Below are 27,761 nucleotides of genomic sequence, written 5' to 3' on the forward strand. Positions count from 1 at the left end.
CCTACAATCATGATAGAACTTAAATATCTTTAGTAAGGGATTTGCCGCCAACAGCAAGTAAGGGATTTATACGGAATAAAATGGTTTGACTCTTCTTGTTTTCTTTTGCGTTTTGTTGAAGAAATGAATATTGAAGGAACGCTTTAAGTCTCGTTCATTTACGTAGCAGGTGTATAAAAAATGTACACCGAACTTTGGTAAACTCAAGAATAGGCTCATTAACAAGCCAAATTTATGATAATCTCTTTGTTACGATGACTTGAATTCGCTCACACCCTTTGTGTGCAGGCCTCGTCATCGAGTCAGTCAAAATGGACAAAGTTTACTTGCGATACTATATTCTTTTATGAAAGTCTACTGTCAATACCTTTGATATAGTTATCGAGAAGTTTTTTCCTCTTCTTGCATTTAATAAATGTTTGAGGTATTAAGCAAACGTCTGAGTTTTCAAGTGATTTTTTTTAGACAAATGCCTAACACGCCTCACGCACATTTTGCATGTGAAATGGTGCAATGGACATGTGAGCAGAGAGATTTTAGATATCATAAGACAATAATAATAATAATAATAATAATAATAATAATAATAATAATAATAATAATAATAATAATAATAATAATAATAATAACATAATAGCGCAAAGTTTCTAAGCGCTTAACAAAAATAAAATAAAAGTAATGTTAACCTACAAAATACAACAATATAATACATGACACATAATTATAATAACAAATTCCTAATAACAATCATACAATAATAATATTTAATATTTACATAACGCTTTATAGTTTAACAAACAAAATATGATTACATACATTACATGTTGAACAGATAAGTCTTAAGTTTGACCTTGAATGTTTCTAACGTTGGGGACTCGCGTATTTCATGGGGAAGACAAGAAGTTGGTAGGCTATTTAGATAATTAAGGCTATCATATGGATTGACATATGGATTGAAGCACGAAGCAGAATTTAAGATTTGAAAGAATTTAAGACCAAAGTAGCACGGCCTGACCCACATTCGGTTCAGTAGTCCAAACTTGGTACACGGATAGTTTGATACTTTACAAAAAACCTAGTGCTCAGTCATCCGACACAGAAAGATTGTGAATAGGGTATCATTAGACAGAACAAGTTAATCTTTTATACCATGAAAGACATTTCAAGTCAGATCGATTATTTTTTAATCTTTAGATAACAGAGTTGGGTATACTTTTATTTGTATACTCACTGTATAATGACCTAGGAATAATGCACTACACAATTCAGTGTCTTATAACTCACGGTCTGCGCGGATGCTTTATTTCGTCGGCACCCGCCATTCATTGAAAGTAAACAAAGAAAACATTTTAGTAACAAATGAATATAAGCTATGGTAATCCTAGAATTCATTCTCTATGAATTTTCTAACTTAACCTTTCGTAGTTATAAAAACAATGTGTTTTTAAGTTTCTCTTTATAATTACACCAACAAAAAAGAACTTTTAACCGAAAATTAAACTCGTTTGGCTTTAGAAATCTTACAGTTTAAAACGGAAAAAGAGTATTGTACGGGTTTTCTACTCATTTAGTACTGAAACATGAAGCTCCCTTTACACATGGCAAGTCATCCTATCCAACAAATAACGCCAAAGTAAAATAAAAACTGTTTAACATGTAAACGAATGGCGGGAGGGGCAGAAACATAAGTAACGGCACGCTACTTCATATATGTTCAGAGGAGACCTTTATTAGTAGTGTATGTGTCAGATTTACGGTTGCAATTTATGTAAGATTCAGGCCTTATTTTTCATAAAAGAGTAAAAGGTACAGTAACCACGGAGGTCATGAAATAATAAGTTATATTGCTTCAATATGTTTTTGTGCAGGGACTTTTTAAAAGACTTGCCCCTAATTGACTTTAAAATTTCTCATATTTATGAGAAACGTTCCGAAACATTGAAAAATATAATCATTATTATTATACTTATTATAACTATCATTGCTTTTATTAGTGAGACTGCAAACATGAAAATAATAACAATAATAACCTAGGTTTCTATAGCGCATTTCACCTTCGAAGAAAATACCAATGCGCTTTACAATATTAATACAACAAAATTACATATAACTACTAATTCATGAACTAAAGAAATATCAAAATAAGGACAAGATTAATAATAATCAATCATTATAAACATCAATTACAGAGAAAATGCAATAAAGGCAAATTATGTAAAAGTACAGTAATGTGATTAAATTGATGAATACAATAATACAGTTTAAATGACATTAGAAAGCGTTTTTAGACAAGTAGGTTTTCAGTTGAGATTGAAAGAAAGTTAAGTCTGTGATGGTTCGGAAGGTAGTGGGGAGAGAGTTCCAGAGATGCGAAGCTGCAGATGAGAATCTTCTGGATCCGTATGACTTGGTCCTGTCTTTCGTGGATTCAATGAGGTGTTGAGATGCAGATGCACTTCCCTGCCATTGTTGTAAATTATGATGAGTATCCCAACTAAAGTCGTCTTGGACAGCATGAACTAGCACCTCCCGGACAACTACCCCATAAAAAATCCCGCTAGGACAATTCCCTCACAACTACTACTACGACAATCCCGACAGTGAACTCCTGGAAAATACACCTCAGGTTATTAGACTTGTTTACTAATGTTTTAAATCAAAGCATTTTTCTCCCAAAACCCCTGTTCAATAAATTATTCACCTACTATACATAATGGCATCTCTGTAGTATATAGTTGGAATCCACTTTGCATATATTAACTATTGCTATGTCCAGCAAGGCTCTGTCAAGCTTTTGACTTTATATAAGGAGAATCTTTTCTTCAAAAAGTATGCCTAATTTACTTAACAGGTGTATCAACACCTACTTAGCTTTCCGAGATTAAATGTGGTTACGGGGACAGACAATTCATTTAGAAGTTATTGCGTTGGGGGAGGGGGGAGGGGGTTGAGGAAGAGGGGGTTTGTCCTTGTGGTAGTTGTCCGGTAGATAATTGTCAGCGTAATTGTCACTGCAAAAAATTAAAAAACATTGACAATCAAAGGATTTTTATACAACAAACTGAATTCACAACAGTGGAAACGAAGATAGACAAACGCAAGGAAAGAGGACCTGTGTTGGCAGGGAGATAGTGACATACAGGAGAGAGAGAGAGAGAGAGAGAGAGAGAGAGAGAGAGAGAGAGAGAGAGAGAGAGAGAGAGAACAAAACAAACAAAAACAAATAATATCCCTATTATATTGAATTCTAGCCGTACTAACCTAATTCAAGAGAAAGACCTCTGAACTAATGAAATTGTATGTAATGAATATACTTTTTGCAGAACCAATATCATTGTGGTTTGTATCCGTTAATTTTAAAAGCAAAACACAATACACAAACACACTTTTAAAATATTTTTCACTACCTTATGATTGAAATCAACCGCAAAACAAGGCATGATTCGCTACCTCTCTCTCCTCTCTATTGTTCTCCTCTCCCTCTTTATTCTCTCTATCTGTTGAGTCTTTCTTTCCATCGTTCGCTCCACTTGTGTCTTCAAGCGCGAGCATCCACAATTCGAGGCGCGCTATTGGGCGATCAGACAATGACGTAGTCCGGCTCTCCGAACGCTGTCCTGCACTCATTCAACCAATCAGCGCTGGCGATAATTCGCGCGGCGCCACGCGAACCACCTGTATAACAGGACGCCACCACGCCGGGATCTCGTTAGTCGACCGAACAAAACTCCACCGGGGTTTCGCAAGTCCTCCTCTCTCCCCCATCTTCTCCGTCAATTCCAAACCAACGTCTGATTCATTCCGACATCCAGAAACTAGTCAGGTTGTTCATATGACAGAGAAATATTGACAGACGACGGCCAGACGGCTACGGTTTTCGGGTACGACACATTTTTCTTCATCGTGTTATGGTCGAGTTGTTTCACTCGTATGAATATTTGTTGTACGGCCGTAAAGGGAAAGATAATTGTTAACGGTGGCGTTTGTGGCGAGGTACCATCACGCTCCATCGGGCCACTATCCCCAGGAGTTGTCTCCAGGTATATTTGACAGGATGGAGCGAACTCTAGCCCATGTTCCTTCCATGGAGCTATCCACAGAAGCTCTGCTTGTCACCGGTGGATTGGATAATACGAACAAGATGATCACATCATCAGCAGTCAGGAGTGAGTATTGGATAGGGAAAATAGACTTTCATTAATCAAGTAATGCTCGTATTGAGAGCCTCTAAAGGTAATCATCTATTCACATAGAAATCATACATTTGAGAGCTTGAAAACAGAGTTAATTTTCTATATCTGTGAATTATTTCTGAGACTCGTCAAATCTGCATGGTATGAAAGTCTATTGTTGCATCATTACGGTTTCAAAATAGGCCTAAAGCAAGCATGTTGAAGTGATTTTTACTATACAAATGTGAACTGGTATTCAAATAACTATTGGTATTCAAGATGTATTCATGATTTCATACCCAATGAAATTAAATGTTAATGATAGACATGACCTTGACACATTTTTGCTATCTTGGTCTCTGCAACGTTTCAATGTTGTTATAAATATGCATTTACATTGCTCATTATTCTCCTTTTCTGTGTGAGTTGACGAGGGTCACGAAGTGATTAAAACAACAGATTTACTGTAATCGATCGTCTGATGTTGTGCTGATAGTTAATAATGCATCATGGTGTATTTTGTAGGGAAGTAAACTGACTTAAATAGTACGATCATTTAACCGCCCTACATAACAGTGGTACTTTTTTCGACATGATTTCAAAGAAGCAATCCTATATGCACATTACAATTTGCCATTATATATTTTTGAATAGCACCGAGTTCTTAGCTTGTTAAGACAGCAGTGTAAAGCTATCTTCTGAATGCTATCCTTTTTTAACAATTATGAAAATGTGCCATTTTCGCAGTGTTATGCATACGTCTTTGTGAAGTGCCTCGGTTCGAATTCTTGAATTCAACCTCTTACGAATAGCTGTATATCAATAGTCAGAATGCGAATTACATTCATTATTTGATGCTAGGTAGGGCAAATAAGTTACGTACACTTGTATTGATTATTGACTGAAATAGCATTTTATTGAAAAGTTGTATGCCCCCTTCTTGAGTCTCGAAAGTAATGCTCCCTCTGCATTAAATATTATCATTTCTTGTGTGATGAAACAGAAAATAAACTTCTAGACATGTCCTAAAGATTTAGCACCTCAGACTGCTTTTTATCTACCCCATAACCTTAACACAATAGTATTAGTTGTCATATGTTTAACAATTCTGATATCACACCGAAGTCATAGTTTGTTTTAATCATGTTAATTAGATCAAAAGGGCATAAGGGCATCTCAAGTGAATAAAGCATAAAAAGAATTGAGTTTGAAATATCCAGCCAAACTTTAGAAGGACGGAATATTGTGAGAAAGAAAGAGCATTGTGTAACAAAGAGTCATTATAGGCCGTCTTGAAGTCTTGAAACCTTCTTTGAATATAAAGAAGGCTTAATAAAGACTTCCCAGGCTGATTTGTACTTAGCATAATTATTAGTGCTAATCCATGGTTATTTGCGTTGGCAATTATCTATAATAATTTATGTTTATCTTAAGATTAAATGACGGAGTTAAATAGCAAATAACATTGGGGCATCCAATTACTTTTACCCTTAAAATTGTTACTGTTCTATTGTTACTTTTAGAGAATTATTGACGAAAATTGGTTGGTAGTATTTGTTATAACTTTTTTTTTTAATTGACAATAGTTGTAAATGAAGTATTGAGCCGTTATGAGATCAGCATGTTATCAACCCTGTCCTTTTTACAAATAGGTTTCTTCAGGAAAGTTCTTATCGATTCTATAAAATCACACATGCATAAACCCGTTATGGTTTTATGTAAATACATACATAAAAGGTATATGTCTCTAATATATAGATAGCCCTCTCTAGGCCGAATTATGTTTAATCGTATACACGACACCTAAACAAATTGGCTATCAATTACTGCCCCTTTCAAGCAGGTAAAATACCTTAATGACAGAGCCTCGATTGTTTTCTTTCGGAATATCAATGCATTCGTTGCTTTCGTATTATTACAAAGCAAACACTTAACAATGATTGCGTCCTTTACATGTTACGTGAACGTCCACTAATGGTCGATTAGAAGATTTACCTTAATTGCACTCGTAATTAATTAATAATGCCGCCACATAACTTTATTATTGTATTGTCTACATTACGTGATTTAAGATATTGATGTCAAGAGGATATTTCTTGCATATCAAACTATCTCCTTCTTTCCTGATTTGTTTTTGTTCTGGACCGCTTCTCATCATGCTCATCTCTCAAACGGTCTCACCAGGTCAATTAAACAAAATTATTGTCTTGTCTCAAAGAACCTCGCTTTTAAGAAAAGACTTTAGAATACACCCAGCTTTTTATGACGTAATAAAGGGCAAAAATTGTCCTTTGTCAAATGAAATCCCATTGGACCGGCTATGGTATATCCGAACGTTCACTCTACATGCATACCAGTTGTGACCGAAAAGAAAGAAAGATGGCTAATGTGATTTGGATCCGACATGAATAATTTATTCGGATTGATCGGATTTACGGTCTGTTGATTTAAACTTGATATGAAATGATTGGTGTATCCTTCGCTACTACACGTGCATATTTAGGGAGGGGGGGGGGGGGGGGCTTTGTAAATGCCTCGTACCATGTGACTTATCGTGGTCCAGAATATTTTTTGTAAAGCTATCGATGCAATGGAAACCAAGACAGACTAGAAGAATAAGAAAGTAAAAATAAGTTGTATTCTTATTTTAAGGTGCGTGCCTGTGTATCATATTAAAAGTATTGTGACGGTCGATATACAGTGTAGTTTAGAAGTTTCTACTTGAGTTTCATCTTTAAATAATCGTCTATATATTCGAATATCACAGCTTCCTCCTTTTCCCTCTATATCATTGCTATAAAAAAATAATAAAATATTCAGTTATAGGATAAGGGCACTTCCCTTTGTCATGTTTCCCTTCTCCTGTTTTATCCTTTGATCCCTTCTCTGTTTTCCACCCTCTCTCTCTTTTCTGTCTCTCTTGTTCTCTTTGTAGCTGTACTTTCTAATTTCCCTTCTCAAGCACCAATATCTCCCGTTACTATTCACTCTTTTTACAATTAATCGTCTTTTTAGTTTAACAGAAAGAATTATATAAACTTTCATCTTTCCCTTTTCTTTAAATCTTTATTTTCTTTATTTCATTACAGCTATGTGTCTATTGTTGTCCTTCTCTCTTTCTCTCTCTCTCTCTCTCTCTAACTCTTTATCAATGTATCACGCTGTCCCCTTTTTTCTATATCTACGTCTCTCTCTCTGTCTTGGTGTCTCTATCTCCCTGTACTGTATGTCTCTCTCTTTCTCTCTATCTTTGTCTCTTCTGTCTGTCTGTCTCTGTCTTCTCCTTTCTTTGTCTACAAACTACAGTGTTTAAACTTAGCTTTATCTCTTCTATTCTATTTCCCCTTTTATTACCCCGAATATAATTTCGTCTAGAATCAAATATCCAGGATACTGACTGATTTGAGTTAGCCACCAAATCCAACGGTTTGCATGGAGACGGCGATTTCTAATATCCGACCTGTCAAATAATGATTGAGGACCAACCGATTCACTAAACTTCATATACGAGAAAAGTATATCAAAACAAATATTGGGGTACAGGGGGGGGGGGGCACATGTTCTGAAGCATACCAATCTTCGACCATCTCACATGCTTATCCAAAGTTTTGTGTTCATTGGTATTATTTTTTTATTCATAATTATGTGTGTAACTTAATCTCTACAAATACGATTAACGATTTAATAATTTGTATCATTGTAATCCTTTGCTACCCTGCTGTGAAATCACTTGAAGTGAAGCTATTCATTTGGCGTTTCTGGTGTCATAGGAGCGGTGTATTCTTTTTTAGATTTCTCTTGGTGCATAATTCATAACTTAAATTTATATTATAGAAGACTATTTTGACTAATGGAGATTTTAGTGTCAACTCGGCCAAACGATCGTGGATTCAATGCTGTTAAATTTATGTAATTTTGTCATGATTTTTATAATTTCCGATTTAAACAATGACTGCTTTAGTATACCTATTCCATACGAGCAGAGAAGGGCTGCTTTGTGACAATAACACAATGGCGTAGTTTCCATTGTATCACTATGTAGTCTGTGAAGTGTAACATGATAACCAATCACAATACGATATGCTTTTATCAATAGTTTTGTTTTCCCATAATATATCATTCTCCTACGTTTTTCTTTGCAGATGATGACGGTACAATGATCAGTCAACACAGTGAGAAGGTTTCCTACGGAACCAGCGGGGCACCGGATGGTTCCACGCCGCCAGTGTCGGCAGGCGGCGACGGCAGAGAAGGCAACGGCATCGGAATCGGCGGCGGTGGTGGTGGCGGTGGAGGTGGCATGGTCGGAGACGGGACCGGCCATTCCGTTGGGTCTTCGGGCAGCGGAAACGATGACGATAAACCGGCCAAGCAGAAACGCCATCGTACTCGATTCACACCGGCCCAACTGAACGAACTGGAGAGAAACTTTGCCAAGACACACTATCCTGATATCTTCATGCGGGAGGAGATTGCGATGCGGGTCGGACTTACTGAATCTCGAGTTCAGGTAAATAGTATTCAGGTAAATAGTATTCCTGAAATTAAATTACGCCGACTATAATACCATTATGTCATCTTTTTACTTCTCTTGTTCCTTTATGGTCGTTTGTGCCAGGTTTTAATGTATCAATGCTCAAACTGTCTCTTGCTCTTCCTCTTTACTCCTCTATTTGAAATATAACTGGTCATTTATTTTTTAGTATCTTCATGAAGCAATTTCTCCTTTTCTTATTTTTATTTTAGTTTGAACGTTTCTTCAAATCTCCTCTATGTTATTTTTAGCGCCAAGTTAAAAACATACCTCCGTTGAGTAGTTGAGGGTTGACGATTTGTGAACAAAGACTCATTCACAATTAACCAAAATAATGATTTTTAAATTCAAATTACATCTCGGTTAATAGGTTTATTAAATCTACTCCAAGTTAGGGAGATTATTTAATCTGTATAAAACGCTTTCCCCGAATTCATAGATTTATAAGGAATTAGTCTTGTTAAGCAGTTACGGTCAAGATAAACACACACAATTTAAAAAAAAAAAATAGGAGAAAAGATACGTGAAAAGCAACATGTGAAAAACAAGGGTCGTAAATCTGGATGATTACATTCGTGTGATATCTATATTAATAACCTGTCTAGTGAAGCTATCATATAGCTCCTACGGCAGCTGCGTAAGCAACAGAGCAAGAAATAGAGCTCAACTATACGCTCAATTTCCTCCCGCCTCAGCAGCAGGCCGCACGAGGTGCGCCAGTCATCATCAGCAACCACTGCCCCCAATCCCCCCGAGAGCAATGGAGGGGATCCGCTTGCAATGGTCTGTTGAACAGGCTTACAGCTATTATAGTGTTTAGTTTCCCCCTCCTCCTCCCTAAGATGGGAAATCAAGATTGTCAAAAATCGTGTGGAATGAATACATCATTAGCTTCTTGAGATGCGATCTCGAGATTAGAATGATAGCCGAAACATATTTGTACTCTAAATTTGATCTGTTTGTTTTCCCTCGACAATATTTTTTTTTCATCGCGGGGACTGAAAATGATGCAGGCTTCGTCTGTAGCGGGTACATAATAAGAGTATTGTATGCTAATCTGCGATATGTGCCGTAGACGGGATTATATATTTCATTACATTTCATTAACTCACTAATGTTTTTTTCGTGCTAAAATTTCAAAACTATTTATTACAAAAAAATGATAAAAAAAGATCGAGTATCAACATCTTTGCTCGAAACGTCTTCAAAGGTTTTTATAGTGGAGAAAATCACTCCCATATTATTTAATTAACACTTTACTTTAGTATCATGACTAAAATGAAATTATTCCTAGATATAATCCATCAAAAAGACTTGATATCAATGAAATATATCATAATATAACACAAAAGAGTAGATATAAGATACGGGTATTATATACACATTACACATTTTTAAGGAATAGTATCAAAGTAAAATTGTTTGGTTGGAACATCTTTATAGATAGTAACTAGATTCTTATCATATTTGAAATTACGATTTTATGTCATCTAGTGATCATTTTTCTTTAACAAATGATGTGTTTGAACCTTGGTATACGGTCTTGCAATAGCTATTTCTATACCTCTCATGTTTTACTTCTATTAGAACTCTTAGTGATCTCCATTTCAATTTTGCAAATGTCTGAGACATTATTGATGGAGAAAGGACCATAGAAATATATATGAATGGATACAAACAAATCATCATATTCCAACAATAGAATTTTTAACGAAATTGTTCGACCTCTATTTTTTTTCCAGGTCGGAATCTATATTTGGTCAAAATCTGATTTTGTAAGACGCCAGAATAATTTTTCATGGATATTTTATTTGTGAAATGAAATCTTGCTCACGGCTCTTCCAAAGTAAAGAATGAAGGAAGAGGAAGAAAATGGTGAAATTGATTGGACGGTCTTTGATGGGATGGTCTTTCGCCAGGGCATTCCCCTTTAATAAAAAAAAAAAAAGAACAATTTCCAGTCGAAGGCAGCTGGTCTTTTTATGAATGAATTCCGATATGGGGAAGATCATATTCAAAATTAGTACGGCCGAGCGACTTTATTCCGCCAAGGAACTATTGAATTATAACTAACGAGTAAATTACTGAGTAAATCTGCGTAATGAATTGATTAAATTTGTAGTAGTAAATCCAGAATGGAAATGCTCGTACAATAGTTTTAAATGACATTGATGAGTCATCTTAGAAAGCCAGCGGGGGTGATTATCTGTTCTCTATCTATTGTGGGCTATATTGTTCCAAGACATTTACTATGTGTAGGCCATATATCATTGCATGCAGGCTTGGACGGAATGGGAAAAACGCAACGTTGAAAAGTTCATAATTATAAATATAAACATGTCTTTCATAACCATGATCTAACAATGTAAAGCAAACTAGACTGCATCTTAAACATCATATTCTAAATATGTATCAACTAAAATAAAGATTAATTTCCTTCTAAGATATTTTTTTAAAGGTTATAGCTGTCCGCGGAAACGATACTTCTTTTAACATATATATATATATCAGTATAATAATTATATATAATAAAGTAGGCCTATACCATATCACTTTTGTATATGGGAGTATGTAAAAAACCTATGTATTATGAAAGACATTACCACATGCATGATGTAGAGGAATCTGATTTATGAGCAGGAAGGTAGCCTACGGGTTTTCATCAATCGTTATGGTCGAGTTTACGTAAAAACTGAAGAAATTTAACAAATTTTAAAGTATTCATACACAGAAAGCTCGGACATCTTTACCGCATACTTAATTTCTTTATAGCCACGAATGTTAGTATTTTAAGACTACCACGCATCAACAGCACCAAATTTAAGAGAGAGAGAGAGAGTGAGAGCGAGAGGGGGGGGGGGGGAGGGAGGGGTGCGCCTTTAACCTATGAGCTAACAAAGAATCTGCTATTACGGTATATTGTTCATCTTCCTTTTGTTTTCAGCCTTACCGTGTCTGATTAGACGGTACCCTGGTGTCCCGGGATAGAAAAAAAAAACAAGAGAGAGAGAGAGAGAGAGAGAGAGAGAGAGAGAGAGAGAGATTCACTCTTCATGCTCTTTATCTCCTCGCTCCCCCAAAAGACCGGAAATTAATTTGCGTTTAATTAAAAGCGAATCGTGGTATTGAAACACGTACTTTAAATTAAACCTACCTGACTTCAGTGGTTGCCATTTTGTTTCTCTGCTTGCCTTGTCCCGTGATTTATAATTAGACGCTTTTATTTTCTATAAGCGTGCATCGAGAGACTTAAGTCGGCTTTCAAGGGTGATCTCGGTTATACGCCATTGAGACTAAATACGTCACGCAAAGATTAGAGTGGGATTTTCTTAACCCATTGTGGGTAAAATCGTGTGTTTTAGGGCGATGAATTATGCGGAACTCCATTAAAATGTCAAAGCAGCTTGAATATACTATTCACGCGAGCTGGCCCCGTGAATATACAGTTCTGAAAAACAATAAAACTATCGTAACGTAAGAATTGACATTGGCAGCTAAATGATGGTAGTTAAAGTATATTGGCTAAAGATTGTTGAAGCTGAAAATTTGTCTCCTCCAAATTTGTCCCCAATGTTGAGATTGTAAGACCGTGGAAAACGAATCCGTTCTCTTTGTCAATGTCTTAAATTAAACTTGAAGTCCTATTAACAACAGACCCACATACGACTATTCTAGTATATCTTATATCATGTATAATATTAATGCTGCAGATAAAAATATGAGAACGGCAGCTAAAAGGAGACCCATTTTTATATTTTAGTACTACCACATAGTATGTACACAAAACTCAATGGATCACTTTCTAGTAAAGATTTTAAATTATTTAGTTTGACCAAAACTTAATAACTTGTTTGGTCAGTAAAGGTAGCTCGCTACGTTCTCCCTGATCGGAATACTCGCAAGCGTTTTTGTTTTAAATAATCTCTACGTAATCGCTCGATACTCTCGCTTGCATCTCTGTAGACTTCTTCGTAATGACTTTATCTGGTCCCGCCTCCTGAGGAAAACAATTGGTTTATTCAAATGTGATTATAACTAATTTCAAAAGTTATTAGAGAGCTTTATATTCCTCTATCAGAAGTGAATGTATGTGTCTTTTATCAAAAAGATAACCAAGTTGCAATCTGTTTCAAGGTGATTGAGTGAAAGAGTTGAATTAAAGAAACACAGATTGGATGTTGGGTTTGTCTGAATAATTCAACTTAAAAACAACTCTAGCATCCTCAGAAAATAATCTGGAAAAAAAGAAAAAATTACTTAATTTATTTAGAAAGTGTGTAGCAGCTACATATCATTATAGGCCTACTCCCCATTCTCATTTTCTAGACTCCTTACAATGTTCTTTCCCCTTTTCATACTTTATCTTTCATCTTGAAATATGTAAATGGTTATAGGGGCTAATGTTTATTTCATCCAATGTTGTAGTTGTAATAATAAATGGGGGAAATATTTCTTTCAATTAGAATATCTGAATGATTTAGGGGTATTGACTCTTAGACATAAAGAAGGAAAAAATATTTCAAGATCCTATATCCGAATGATGTTGACAGAAAGTGTTGGCGCAAACTTCAGGAGAAGATATTTCAAGATTAATGTAACAACACTTTCAGGTATCGAGAAAAAAGGTCTTCAAGTAAAACAGAAAATAAGAAAGCAAACTAGATGCACGCGAAATATAAAGATTGTATAAATTATCTTGCAGAGTGTTTTCACCTTCTTTGTAAATTAGTAAATAACATGTTAAGGTTTGTTTAAGGTTCTTGACATAATTTTGACCATGACATTAGTCTATTAAAATCAAAAGAGAATCGTTGACAAAGTATAGGCATGCAATATGTTTCCCCAAACTTCATCATTTTACGTCATATGTCTATGTCCATAACCTCATAATATCATGTTTAATCATTCCAATATTTATTTCATTAATATGTCATAAACATATTAAAGAAAAACACCCCGAGGGGGCTTATAGATTATTGAAAAATTGTAACAACGAATACCAAATTTGAAAATGGATAGTTTCGTTTTAACTTTATGCTTGTCGGCGTTTGTTTGATACAATTTGCGTTTTCTATTATTCCCGGAGGTAAAGGTTTTAAAGCTTAGATAATAAAAGCTTGGAATCCAGTTCAAAATAACGAGCATCAGACGCTAAGGCAGAAAAATACTATAATAGTTTCAACCTCGATTAAAAGACAGCGGCCTGCAGGCGCTGCTTTATACGATGCGGTATAGAAGAAGAAAAAAAAGTACCGAGAACCGACTCGGCCGGGAAAGTGGCGGCGGAGAGGAGGAAAATAAAAAGAGGAAGAGGAGACTGAAAGAGAGATACAAACGTAGGATGGCCGGAGAAGGTTGATAGATGACATAAAGCACTGTGCTACACGGAGTCCATTTTGATTACTGAATTTAATGTGATTTTAATGAAATTTCGGATGCACAATTAGGCGCTCTTTTATCATGCTAAAATTGACGGTGATATTTGGTTTTCGCGTGTGTATGTGCGTGTCTGCCGAGATGTGTGTGTACTATGACGAAGTCATGCGCGTAGTTCATCACGAGAGGGGTTCTAACTGAAAGGATTGAAAAAAGAGAGAGAGGGGAGGGAAAAAAAGAAGATAATTCGATGGTGGCATGTCACAAATTAAAGCCAGGTTTGGGCAATCAGTATGATACGGATGGACACCGAAGCACGCATTGGAGCATTATCTCTCCCCGCCTCCTCCTCTCCTTCTACTACGGTAGGAACTCCCTCTCGTCTTGCTCTCCTCCACCACCTCCACTCTTACTTTTCTCTCTCGTTTTCATGGTCCATTGTCATGACGAATGAAATAAGATGGATGGCCAGAAATATTGACATTATCTGCCACGCGAGTCTGCGCTTCTTCGGAACTTGAATTAAAAGATCCTTCCGCTGTATGGTCATAAGCGAGCTCCTTTACCACAGACTACTTTCCCCGTCCAAACATTGTATCGAAAGAGCGCTCAGACAGAAGTCATATTTACATTTGTGTAATAGCATATCATGAGAGTGCTATTTAAATCCAATATTACACGTGCATAGAGTAAACGTGACTCTCTATAATTGTTTTGTATTTTGTATATAATAAGTGTATTTATATTATTAATTAAATATTGACAACTTGCGAATTTCGATTTCTTTTTGGGGGAGTCATATTTTGTATGTAAGAAAATCCACCGTTTTAGATTGTATAAACTGTTTATATTTTCATTTAAAAAAGACAAAGTTATACAATTTTGTACTTGAATATACTTACTTATATAGAGAAAATAAAAGAAATCTATACAACTTTTAAATTTTCAAGCAATATTATTATATTTTCTATGTTTTAGCAATGAAATGAGTTGTTTTCAATTAAAAGTTCTAGTTTTAAAGTTATCTGTTAATATAATGTTTTTGTTATCTTATATAATTTCACCCCATGCAGCGAAATGGATTGCTAGTTTGGGAAATGCCAACTGTTATGTGTGTCACACAACCAACAACAGCAACAACACGGGTTGTTAAAACCATATTGATAATATTATAATGGGACCCCGACACGTTTGTCCACGCATTAAAATGCAGTATATATAGGTGTATTTCCTTTCTATGCCCGGGCATGCAGCACATGAATAGTGATATTATTCCAGGGCATGCTTTGGAGAAGGTAGAGTCTTTCCCCCTCTTTTTTCTATCTGACATAGACTCCGGTGAAACACGCACGCATTCTATGAGTACGGCCATCTCTTACCTTGTCGGATTTGATCAAGTTGGATGGATCGGGGGATGGTTAAGAGTTTACGTTTTTGAATGAATTCGTAGAAGCCGTCTAAAAACAAGCATTATTCATGCCAGGCTCCCTAACGCAAGGGCGGAATGGTAATAAGGTTGATGCGAGCTCTTCGAGTTGCATGACTTTAAATACGTTGCTAATCAGACAGAAGAATCAGATCATGCTATATAAATATAAATTCCTAATCCTATATATCCATAGATTCTTATCATGATTATAATACAAAGCAGGAATCCCTACTTTCTCTAGTGTCACTCTTATCAAGAGAATTTAATACTACATTTAATTATTTTTCCGTTACTGCTCCCTTGACCACACTTATGACTTTTGGATCCTTACAGCAACTGGCAGACAGGACTTTGTCCAGGTGCCAATTAAAAGCAACAACAACATGAGTATCGGCTCATAGATATAAAGAGAATGTCCTGGATCGGAATGCGACGTCCAAAATAATGGTCAACCTACCCATTCATTATACAGTTCGAAGTGAATACAATGTAGTAATTACATATACTTATCTGTTAACAGCAGACTTCTAGTCTTTGGTGCATCATTCTTATAGGTAAAATATAGGGTTTGTTTTTATGTTTGTTTGATGTTTGTTTTGACGCAATGTATTATACAAATCATTTGCATTTAAAATGTTTTTTTGTTTTCCTTTGGGATGATTTATGTTTATTTGCCTGGAATAATTTTTAGATTTATAGCTTTTTTAAAGTTCAGCTTCCAACTATCTACTATAAGATCTAACTATCTACTATGAAGGTAAATCACTACAGTAGCAATGATATTTAATTCATATTGTAGTAATCCGTTCACCGGAGTTAAATGCTATTCCGCATACCGTGCAAACTCCCCTCTAACAGGAGATATTTTCAACAGAGGAACCCGAATAAGTACTAAATAATTATCACTTAAGAATATGATAGACGACAAAACGAACCTTTCCTTACAGCTACTGTTTTTAATTTCCCGTCTTGTTTCTTCTTTTGATACTGTCCTAAATTATACAGATATTCAGACGAATTCAACTAAATCATTTACATGATCAGGCTGTCACTCTTTGTAGGTACACCAAATATTAGAAATAACGAAATGGGAAAAGTAGAGACTTTTAGTAATACTGAGTGCTGCCTAGAGATGCATTCATAAAGAGATAGAACACAAATCATATTTTATTTGAAAATCCTCCATTTCTGATTCCCCGGCTGAAAAAAAAATACCGTCGCGGCGATGAAAAACAACGAGCAAAATGAATAATGATAAAGAAGAAAACCAAGTTGATTCCGTCGTAGACAGGATAAGTCCTGAAATCAAATTAACTTGTCATGTGTGTTTCCATCACTCTAGAATCCTAGAGACTAATAATTCTTCTCTTCTATACCATACACCACACACATACAGAGAGAATACAGAGCGTTTGTGACACGCATTTCATAAATCAACGTTGCAGAGCAAATACGTAGGGACGATATAGCAGAAGATAGATCTCCTTCTCGAGTTCTATATCGATATTGATGGGATAAGGGATGGGTGGTTTAGAACAAGAAAAATGTAAGAGGGAGGGAACACATGTTTCCATAGAGTCACGCTTGCAATATGGACATAAAGGCATTCAAAATAGATGCCTGAAATAATTGTATAGTAAATTTTACGTATCCATGCAGTATAGAGTAATTCTTTATTTTCGATTTTTGTATCCTTCAAATAATTATTGTCCTCTGTAAATTCACGGATTATTTTGAAATATTTCATTGATATTTTATTTGAAAATTAAATTAAAAAGTAAAGTAGATATCAGTGAATTAAGTTAGGAGTTGCATTTTGTTTGAATGAATAAGGTGTGAGGAAAGAGGGTGCACTGTTGAACTTCATCAGGTTCATGTTGAGATGTGAACATGCCATCTCGTTGAGATTTCGTTCACCTATAACATATTGATACGACTCCTGCTTTTATAAATGATAATCATCATTCATCAAATGTAAACATAAAAGAAATAAGCGTTGTCTGTTTTAAGAAAACGTTTGATATTAGAACCTTATATCCCTCATCAGTTAGTTTCTACAAAACGTTGTCAAATCAATTTTGTCATTTCCATTAAGGTTAACATTGATAAGAGTGTTATTTCAATTCCATGAATAGAGTAAAAGCAGAAATGAAAAATATTTATTGCATTGTTATTCGCAGCAGGAATGACCGTTACTTTCTCGATTTCAGAAGGTTGTAAATATATCAATGAACACCGGTAGACATCAAAACCCTACAAACACACAAATCATGATCCCTGAAAAGAGATATCTAAGAAATAATATTATAGCGGATCTCTGAATTGCTGTCGAAAAATGTTTCCGATAAATCAAAATGACCATGAGGCACGTCGATGAAGAGGAAACAATGTCCCTGTCGGCCCAGAAGGCAATAATATGATATCTCTCTCCATGGCCTTGCCATTAAATCTCGTTAGCACTTTATTCTTGACCTTTCTCCGTCCTGCTTCGGATATTTGTTAAATATAACTCTGTCTAACCAATCGTTTTGGTCTGGCTGAAATCCGTTCTATCATGTTCATATCACAAACTAAACTTGACAGTCCTCAAATAAAAGAGTTGGTGGACGTGGATCCATAGATCTGAATAACTGAATTAACTCAAGAGCATTTTTATCAAACGATTATCATAGAGTTTGTTCATTCCTAGACACTCCTTGTTTGAGGAGAATGAGTTTGCTTAATTCGTATGCGTGTTGCGTTGTTCAACTCTTTACAGGTGCTGTGTTCTTAATAGGCTCGACTAAAAACAACGTCCATATAGTTTTAGTTTTTTTTCAAATGAAATTCCTTCTTAGGGTTTCAGAATTATTTAGCCCTTCATCTTAATACTAACGTCTTTACAAAAAAGTTCGATAATTCAATAAATATATACGCTTTAGCTGTCCCCCTTAAAATCATCCAAAAGCCTGATCTTTACCTTTATTTGAGATACCTTTTTGATGTAATACATGTAGTTGTTTGCACTTAATCCATCTAGCCTTCTATTTGCTTTGTACTAGTGCTCCCTATCTTTAAACATCTTGGTCTTCCAATTTGCTTTCCTCGTCATTTTCTTTTCCCTCTTCTTTTCAACCTGTTTATAAGAGCAATGGCACCCCTCGAAGAATTCCAACGTCGAGCAAAAGTTGCGAGCGACTCTATACTTGCGAAAATCAATATCGTCAGCATTGTGTGTCTCGCAAAACAAAACAAAACCTATTTCTCAGGTGTTTATTTTCACACATGACATATATGAACGAGAGAAAGGATAAAGACGCCATGTGAGTCTTGGTAGAAAGCGTTCTTTTTTAATAGGAAGTAGTGTGTTTGCATTGGCGTTGTATCGACGTCCTTGTCAATAGCGGCATTGAGGTCGCTAGATCCGGAACAAAAAGCTGGGGGATAATTTCGGCTTCTTTATTACAAGCTACTTTCTCACAATAAGAGAGATTATTTTCGTCTGAATTTAAAACTCAGTCATCCCTTATCCCCCTTAGAAATAATATTAGAAATACCAAACACCTCAGTCATGCTTAGCACACTAGGCGGAAAACAGAAAGGCCTATTATACACATGGAGTAATAAAAAAAAATGCGAAGACTTTTGTCGTCGATAACAAATGAGTCTCGGTTCAAGAAAGAGTGATACAGATTAAAGTGTGAAAATAAACATTTAATTCAATGTGTAATGTTGCCTCCGGCTACTGTCGGTGATTTTAAAAACAGAAATCCTGTGGAAGAACAGTTGACATACAGCTGAAATGAGCTACACGCTTTGAATCATACATGTATCATGCTTATTTTTAATTTTTTTTTATTATCGTTTGATATAATACCAAACAAATATCATTTAGAGTACAACCCCCCCCCCAGAAAACTGATTCGTAAATGCATTACTTATGCACAATACGAATAATGTAGATTTGTTATTGAGTTCATAAGAACATTCTGAAGCACATCCATTTAAATGGTGATAACTCGATGCCGCGATATTTTGTTACATATTGTAAAGGACAACCTTTTTGAAAAGGTGAGTCCATTTTTTTATATAATAAGAGGCCTTAAAAATACCACCGTTCTGTGACACTGTTATTGCGGAGCTCTGAAAGGAACAGAAAACTGTGTCAGAAAATTGAGTATGGATAATAGACGTATTCAAGTGTGAACACGTGGTCTTAAATTAGATTTTAATGAGCGTGTAATCAGCACAAACAGGTCTGTATTGTTATCATAAAACCTCCCTTTGTCAGATCAATATCCTGATCAAAAGATAAACGGATGCCTTATGGAAGGCGAGGGATGATGTATTCACTAGCTTCCAGAAATCAATTCCGCTATGATTGGAAATATGGGAGCCATTCTCGGGCGGGAGTGTGCCGCAGCGATCGGAGGCTATAGGGAAGGGAAACGGGAAGAGCGCGCTGCAATAAAAGGACACAGAGCCGTAAATAAATACCAGAATAAAAGCAATACGAATCAGTTGTGGCCACATTAATATATCTCAAGAGTCGTGGAATGGTTGGCAATATAAGTGGAGATAGATGTTTTGCCTAACTATAAACACAATATGCTAAAGCGCGCAGTGATGAAAAGAAATGATTTGTATTTCTCCATCTTTTTGGTCAGCAAAAGCACTTCATATAAGAGAACAATGAAACATCCAAATGTAACAGTCCTTAAAATGCTTGACGTATCCGATTTATTATTATTCGCGCATCCATCACTCTACCACCTTACTTTGAATACTCATTTTCTTTTCTTTACCTTTGATATTTACGCGTTGATCGGATTACATGAGTGAGCATGGTCCTATTTACTCATAAAATGTGTGGGGCATGAATACAGCCTCGATATTCATAATATTTGTCCCCCTCCATCCCTATACCATTTAAATTTTCGTTTTGTTTATCTTTATCATTATATAGTCACCCAGAAAACATCATACACTTAATGCACAATTAATATAAGTGAACAGAACGTTTCACTCAACATGAAACGGACAGTACTTCACAATCTACCTTATATATTAATAATATAGTGAGCAAGATAATAACCGTTTTGAGATGAATGTGTTTAAATGAGTATATACCTAGACATTCATATTAGTGTACTGATTGAAATATCCTCTGGTATCCTACCGATGTGAAAGGGCGATATGGACATAAATATCGTTATGATTATATATATATATATGACTTTATTAGATACGGTTGACTTTTGCTTCCTTGTTAATTACAATATCGCATGGATGGGCAAAATTTCAAAAATGTCAATGATTTCCAAATAATTGTATAATACTTCTCCATCTACTGAAGATCGAGTATCTTCTGATTATATATTTGGTTGGGGCGGGGATACATAATGAAGAGGACTATTAATGCCAATTAAAGCGGAGAGAAAAAAGAAACAATTTCAATACTATAAAATAACTGCAACGTCAAATTAACTCCTTACCGGTTCTTATTCTCGAAGTACATCTCAATCTACTGTAGATAACATATCTTTCAAAGGTCTCTTGTATGTACCAAAAAACTTATATAGAAGTGATAACGCCAACCCCATCAACAAAATAATAGTCTTTTAGAGATTACATATTTGAAATCGAAGTTCCTGTACATCTCTGTTTAGCTTTCCCGAGTTTTTTTTAATATAATGCTTCACAATCTACCGTAGATTGCCTATCTAGGATTGAGTTTGTTCTATATTGATATAGCAATTATATTATTTTTTTTATCGAATTACACTTCACTCTTCATGTACAGTTAGTTTTGAATACTATTTTTACTTCACAAATAATTCAGAAAAAAAAGTAAAATGAGAATTTCGAAATTGATTTAAAAATCGGCCATGGCAGTTCCTTATTTTTGTTTACACCATCTTTAAGAAAAATAATCATCCGTGTTTTCATTGCGCTCTATGACTCTCTTTCTCACAACATTTACCCCTTGGTGTTCAAGCACTTAAGTATGGCAATATTTTCCGTGATATTTCGAGGACGTATTTCCCCTGTCACTTGGGTATCAAGTGCAGGCCCAAATGTCAAGCTCTTAAGAACGAAGTGAGACCCAACACAAACAGTTTACATGCTTTCTAGCTTACGGTCTTCCGTTTGATGTAACCCAACCCCTTATCCCAGCAAGTTGTTCCCTCAGTAATTCCCATCCTGAAATCCTCATCTTAAATCATTATCCTGTTTGAGAAATTATCACCCGAATCCCCTGTGGGACATTCACTTTCTCAAGTTCTTCTCTCTCGGCAGTGGAGTCGTTTTGGGAACGTTTAAACGGCGTGAGGTACCCCTTAGGCCCCGCTTCCTAACGGCTACACCTGATACGGTATTTCGTCAATATACGTAAGGAAAATGTGGCACGCTTTTCCGTCGCGAGTCGCCCGAGACATGCAATGTTTTTCCGATGCTGATAGTTACTCCATTAACACTCACTTAGCACGCGCCAGCCGAGAATTCTACGTCCAAAGCAGACGAGATTTATAACCCTTCTTAACGACCGTTCACACTGCCTCATTTTCATCTTGCATTTCTTCATGCGCTCTGTGTCTGCTTAACAATAACCAAAATCGAATTGCAATATGACGGACGAATTGTGCATGCGAATAAAGGGGGGCCCGTGCTATGAGAGAGAAATGGTAAGCAATGGAAATGACACCTTTCTCTAGAGAGGTAGGCATCAGAAACAAAAACACGAGATTAATAGTGTTTAGCCCGGGTCGGAGTGCTTTCTCACTCTCCCTTCGGTCTACCAGAGGGTCTAAGATGTCTCGTCTATTTCCCCATGGGGGAAATAAGATTGACACAAGACTCGAGAAAAAAATATGGGCGTTTATCTTACATGATAGAGACGGGAGAGGGATAAATACTGGAGGAGATTATGGGAGAGGAAGAGAGAGCGAATTTACGAGGAATATTTATGACGAGAAAAGCAGAAAGCGCTGTTGGGAAAGAAGAGCTCTGTTTTTATAATTTTATAAGAGTATTGTTTTGCGAAGAGAAAAACTGATAATGTAAAAGAGTAGAGTCTTTCCAAGAGGGATTTGAGCATCCAGATTTACAATGATGGGTTAAAAAGTTTGGACCACATTAATGACTGGAATTAATAATTAAGATAATAACAAAATTTGAAGAAAAAGAAAGCAGAACATATCAAATACTAAGATATGCGAAAATTAACATAAGAAATTAAATTTACACATTATTTTATGAAAAGAGCAGGTCTTTCATTCATGGGTCCAGCAAAAGATGAGAATACTTTTGTTTTTACTTATACGTGTAACTTACAAAGGTGAATGAAGACGAATAATGATGAGAGAGAAAAAAAAGAGTAAAACTCTGCAACGTCTTACAACCGAGATCGAAATATTATAAACCTGATTAAAATGCATTTGATGTGTGGGATAAGCTATTGAAATATTATCCCTTTTGTTTAAAGGGTAATGCAAAATGTATCAGGAAAAATGTGTAAGAGAGAGAGAGAGAGAGAGAGAGAGAGGTGGGAGAAGAGAGAGAAAGACAGAGAGACAGAGATACATAGACACATAGAGAGAGAGAGAGAGAAAGAGAGAGAGTGAAGGAGGAGGAGAAGGGACATCTTGAATTATACAAATGTGTTGGACAGAGATTTTCTTTTTATCATGCTTTGCAAGGAAGTCTCGTTTTCTATGACGGAAATAGGTTGCGGATGAATGGCATTCAAGAAATAATAGCTCCTCGACAACCCCCAAAGAGCGTCTTATTTTATCATAAAAAATGTTTTAAAAGAGAAAACAAGGATAAGTCCATCTCCGCTAGCCGAAAACTCCCGAGTGGGGGAGAAGGAGCTAGCGAGTTTAACCCAGAGTGACGGGCCGGGACGCTCCGGGGCACTCTCACACGGCTAATGTTACCACTTTTTCCTCCAACTCTTCTCTTCTTCCCCCTATTATTTTCCTCCGGACATGGTGACACGTGAGGCAAGTCGCGTCAGGGGCTTGCCGCCTTCTCGCTCGTGCCGCTTCGCCGTGATGGACGGCATCCATTAGTGGTCGAGATGGGTAGGGCTATAAAAGCCAGACATAGTCATCATAGCTTCACTGTTTAATGCGTGTTTATTTCTCTAAGCGATATTTGGAAGCAGGAAGGAAAGAGAGGGGAAAAAAAGGTTTTGATATAAAATTAGATCTAACAGGGAAATGTTACTGTAGAGTTTTATTACCGATAGAATTATTGCCTCTCATAGATTCGTGTGAATGTGAACACGCACACCATCACTAGATTTTTACGAGTCTAATATTTTATCTGATATCCTATTTCTTGTTGTCGTTGTTCTTTATTGATTATTCCTTGTTTTTTAAATCTAAATACCATTGCAACGGGATAACTGGTGATTTAAAATCAAATTGTCGAAAATATTTATTTTTCACCGATCACTTCATTTCCAAAATAACATTGTTTATATTTTATGACTAAAAGGTAACTCTATATTTTCTTTTTCAAATTTTACAATCACCATGATAACCAAAGTAATACGAATCGCAATGACGAGGATCTTCAAGACGATGCAATAATCAAATTAGAAAGAAGAGTCAGTCTATTTCAAATCATGTATGATATATGCCCAGGGTAATGGCATTTTAATTTGCTCACAAACCGGATACTTCCTAAATTTAATTTCATTCCATTCTTTTGAGGACATGCAGCATTGCTTTACCACTTTCGCTTTTTTCATTAAATCCGTTTTAAAAGCCACTTTTAATATTTTGATTTCGTGATGATCAACCCTAATTTTGTACGGGCAACATTTTTCCGGGCCTTGTTCCGTCGAAGATAAAGCATCAGGATTGAAGTCGCTACTTTATGTTTAGGTTAGTTTTAGGGTTAGAGTCATAGGTAGGCCTATAGTTCTGGCTTACCGAGGTCAAAGAAGTGCAACTATATTTTAGGAAATTGGCCAGCGCGAAGTGAATGTTGCTAGAGCATGAATCAGGCAAGTGATGAAACGAAAAAGAGGGGACGCACGTCAACTGATAGATGAGCAAAGAATGTAAAGAGATTTGGTGTAAGATTGGACGTCATCGTCGCTCTATATCTAATATAAAATCATAACTCCCATGTTCAGGTCAGGAAATGAATATCTCCCCATTATATCAATTCTGACCGGAACAGTATGGCAAGCACACGACCGCCCGAAATGGATACCCCTATAGCACACGCGATAGTTTATATCGCACACGTCTTGGAGACACAAATACAAGTAGCATTAAGATGTAAACAATGCATTAGCGCGCTTCTCCCCTGGCCCAATTTATTTCGTAAATGTGCTTGTCAGCTTCTTATTTGCATCCGCCAAAGTGCGATCATTTAACCGTGCAGGGAAGTGTTGAGAGAACGAGGGTCTATAAATTTCAGCTTAAGCCTTCCAGGTAGGAGTGGGGGAAAAGAGCGATTATGCACGATTTCTTACATTTAGAGCGAATGTAGAAGTTCAAACTGAACATAAGTAAGGACAACATTTGCACCTTATGCCGTGGAGAAGGGCATTGTTTTTCTTATATTGCCATCTGACTATAGAAGTAGAGTTCATCATGTTAGTATGTGACCAAGGTCGGAAACCACACTCATTAAAGGCATCGTTTAACAATGTTAAATCTGAGATGCATGGCCCTGTGACTTGTGATCAGTGTCTGTGATATGGTGTAATAATTGCGCTTCAAAATGATCATCAAGTGCCTCCCAAAAGTAAAAAAATCTTTGAGTGACCAGTTTTACCATACTCATTTTCCCCAATAGACTGTAGTGTTATAAACACCGTTAGGAAAACGAAAAATGAAATTTCGATTTTCAATCATAAATATCTTGATAATGAGACAGGCGATCGGCTTGTAAAAGTCATGGGATTCATGTCTTACCCATGACTGACCTAAAGGTTTATAACTATGATTGCAGCATGAGCTGAATCCAAGATTTTGTTATAGAATCTGAGGCAATGTTACCGAGTCAATTTAAAATGAAAATCTTCCCATACATTTTACATTCTGCTATGTACTGGCCTATACGCGCAAAGTACATAGCAGAAGCTGTCAGGGTTATTGTGAAGTTTGTCCAGTGCTTTATTGAGTATTACCCCGATTCTTACCCAAATGTTCTTATTAACAAGTTTATTTAACCTGTGTATTACAATCTTATTCTTTTAGAGCACTTGCTCATATACAACAGAAACAATCTCCCGGTTGCTTCGATGACTGTAATATTAAAAATTTTAAAGCTTCTTCATCAAATTAAAATGTGCCCAATTCTCTCAGTAATTCCGTTTTCGGCATTCTCGAAGTTCGAATATTCCATATGCATGATGGAGTTATATGGACATGATGTGCATCTCCCGACTCTACGTGTAATTTTGGTTATATCAATCGATAGACAATCTATTTGACCCATAACAAAATCATTGAAGACTTTTGAAATTGCTCGTCAGGCTTTCACCGATTTAAATAATTTTTTTCCCCTTAAAATTTCATTTAATTCCCCTTAGTTTGATATTTTTTCGTTATCAGATGTAGTTGTATTAATTCATTTGACCTGGCATTAGGAATGTTATGAAAATCCACAAAACATACATACATATATCTCGAAATAATTTGTCGTTAAGAATAATAATTTAAAAACGTTCGTGTTTAACCTATAGTAATTTCTTATAATAGCGAACGGTGTCAAACATTCTATAACCCACTGTTTGCGTGCGTGTATAATAATTAAAGGACTTTAAAATCGTTGTTCGAGCTAGTGATCAATCTAACATATCCCTCTCCCTCTCTTTCTCTCTCTTTCTCTCCACCCTACAGGTCTGGTTTCAGAACCGCAGAGCCAAGTGGAAGAAGCGCAAGAAGACCACGAACGTGTTCCGTACCCCAGGGGCTCTCCTACCGTCTCACCACGGACTCGCCCAGTTTCCCTCACCGATGAACGACTCCTTCTGCAATTTCCACGGCCAGGACACACGGGGCTGGCCGGCGATGTCGGGTATGACCACGCACATGGCACCGCATATGACCACGCATATGCCCTCGCATCAAATGTCCCAGATGGGTGGAGGACCAGGGACGTCGCTGGCTCTGCCCCCGTCCTTACCGCGCCAAGGTTTAGGCCAGAGCATGCAGCAGCAGAGCGTCAACTGTTCCATGGGTCAGACCACCGGTCTCAATACGCTCTCGATGGGGGCCAACGGTTCCATGGGGTCGATGACGTCGATGTATCAACCTTCGCTGCAAGGAATGACCACGGGAAGCATGTCCAGCGGCTTGTCCAGTCCGTCCCCGCCCAATCTCCCCGTGACCGACGGCTCGACCGATCTCTCATGCAGTGTTTCAGATGCTGGTGATATGTGGAGGGGTACAAGCATAGCATCATTACGCAGGAAAGCTCTCGAGCACGCCGCCTCCCTCAATGGAATCTTTAGATGATTTTCTTACCGCGAAAAATTAAAAATTTAAGTTCATCCGTCACATGCGTTTCAACGTATGCTTTGGCAAAAAGAGGCTGTACAAATTTCTTATCGTTATTTATTACATTCTGCAGTGACTATGTATGATATCAGATTAGAAAGAAATAGAATGTCGTCCAATTCACCCTTCAGCTGAGAAAGGACTCAAAAGAAATGCATTTCTGCTGAATTGGAGCGACATTGATTGTGTGAATTATGTTACATGGCTCATTTCTGCTTAGCATTGACAGGTAAAAATGAATTAGAATAATGTAACATCCTCATAAACATCTTCAGTTTATGTTTAAAGCAGATTCGTCTCTAGAATATAACTCTTTGAACATACTTTTTAAAAAGGTAACCTTTTATTTGAAACATTTTCCCTCGGATCTTTTTAGAGTACATTTGGACAGGGTATGAGCGTATTCAGAAAGGAAGGGTAATTTCGAAATATAAGTATCCTTTCTGACTGTATAAATATTTATACCACTCTTCACAAGAAAATGATATTATTACCGATCATACCCATTACACATGAGTACCACATGATGGGACAGAGTCCATATTCACTTTATGTTTCTCCTCGCCGTTGCCACTCAGGCAATTTACTCCTCTTAGATAAGGGGATAAATCAAGCTAAAATATTGTTATTGTCAGATTGCTTAATATGGCGGGAATCGCATGAAACATGGAGCATTCAAGGAGCCCAAGGGGACGATTTTATTCACAGGCGCATTCACAAATGTGCTGAAAGAACTTCCC

The 27,761-nt window shown here is 36.4% G+C and overlaps 1 protein-coding gene across 2 annotated transcripts; it reads left to right on the plus strand.

The window, feature by feature from the left end:
* The first annotated feature begins 3,693 nt into the window (after positions 1-3,693).
* LOC115920693 (homeobox protein orthopedia) lies at positions 3,694-27,289 on the plus strand. Of its 2 annotated transcripts, none has more exons than XM_030977130.1 (3): positions 3,694-4,166; positions 8,315-8,697; positions 26,362-27,289. In XM_030977130.1, the coding sequence occupies exons 1-3, from the start codon at positions 4,055-4,057 to the stop codon at positions 26,977-26,979; spliced, it is 1,113 nt and encodes a 370-aa protein (XP_030832990.1). In that variant the 5' UTR covers positions 3,694-4,054; the 3' UTR covers positions 26,980-27,289. The 2 variants fall into 2 exon arrangements, with proteins under 2 accessions (XP_030832990.1, XP_030832991.1); XM_030977131.1 differs by having other exon boundaries at positions 3,695-4,166; positions 8,315-8,682; positions 26,362-27,288.
* Positions 27,290-27,761: the final 472 nt, after the last annotated feature.

The sequence above is a fragment of the Strongylocentrotus purpuratus genome, unplaced genomic scaffold (genome assembly GCF_000002235.5).
Source record: "Strongylocentrotus purpuratus isolate Spur 01 unplaced genomic scaffold, Spur_5.0 spur5_scaffold_9, whole genome shotgun sequence".
In the NCBI taxonomy this organism is placed as follows: domain Eukaryota; kingdom Metazoa; phylum Echinodermata; class Echinoidea; order Camarodonta; family Strongylocentrotidae; genus Strongylocentrotus; species Strongylocentrotus purpuratus.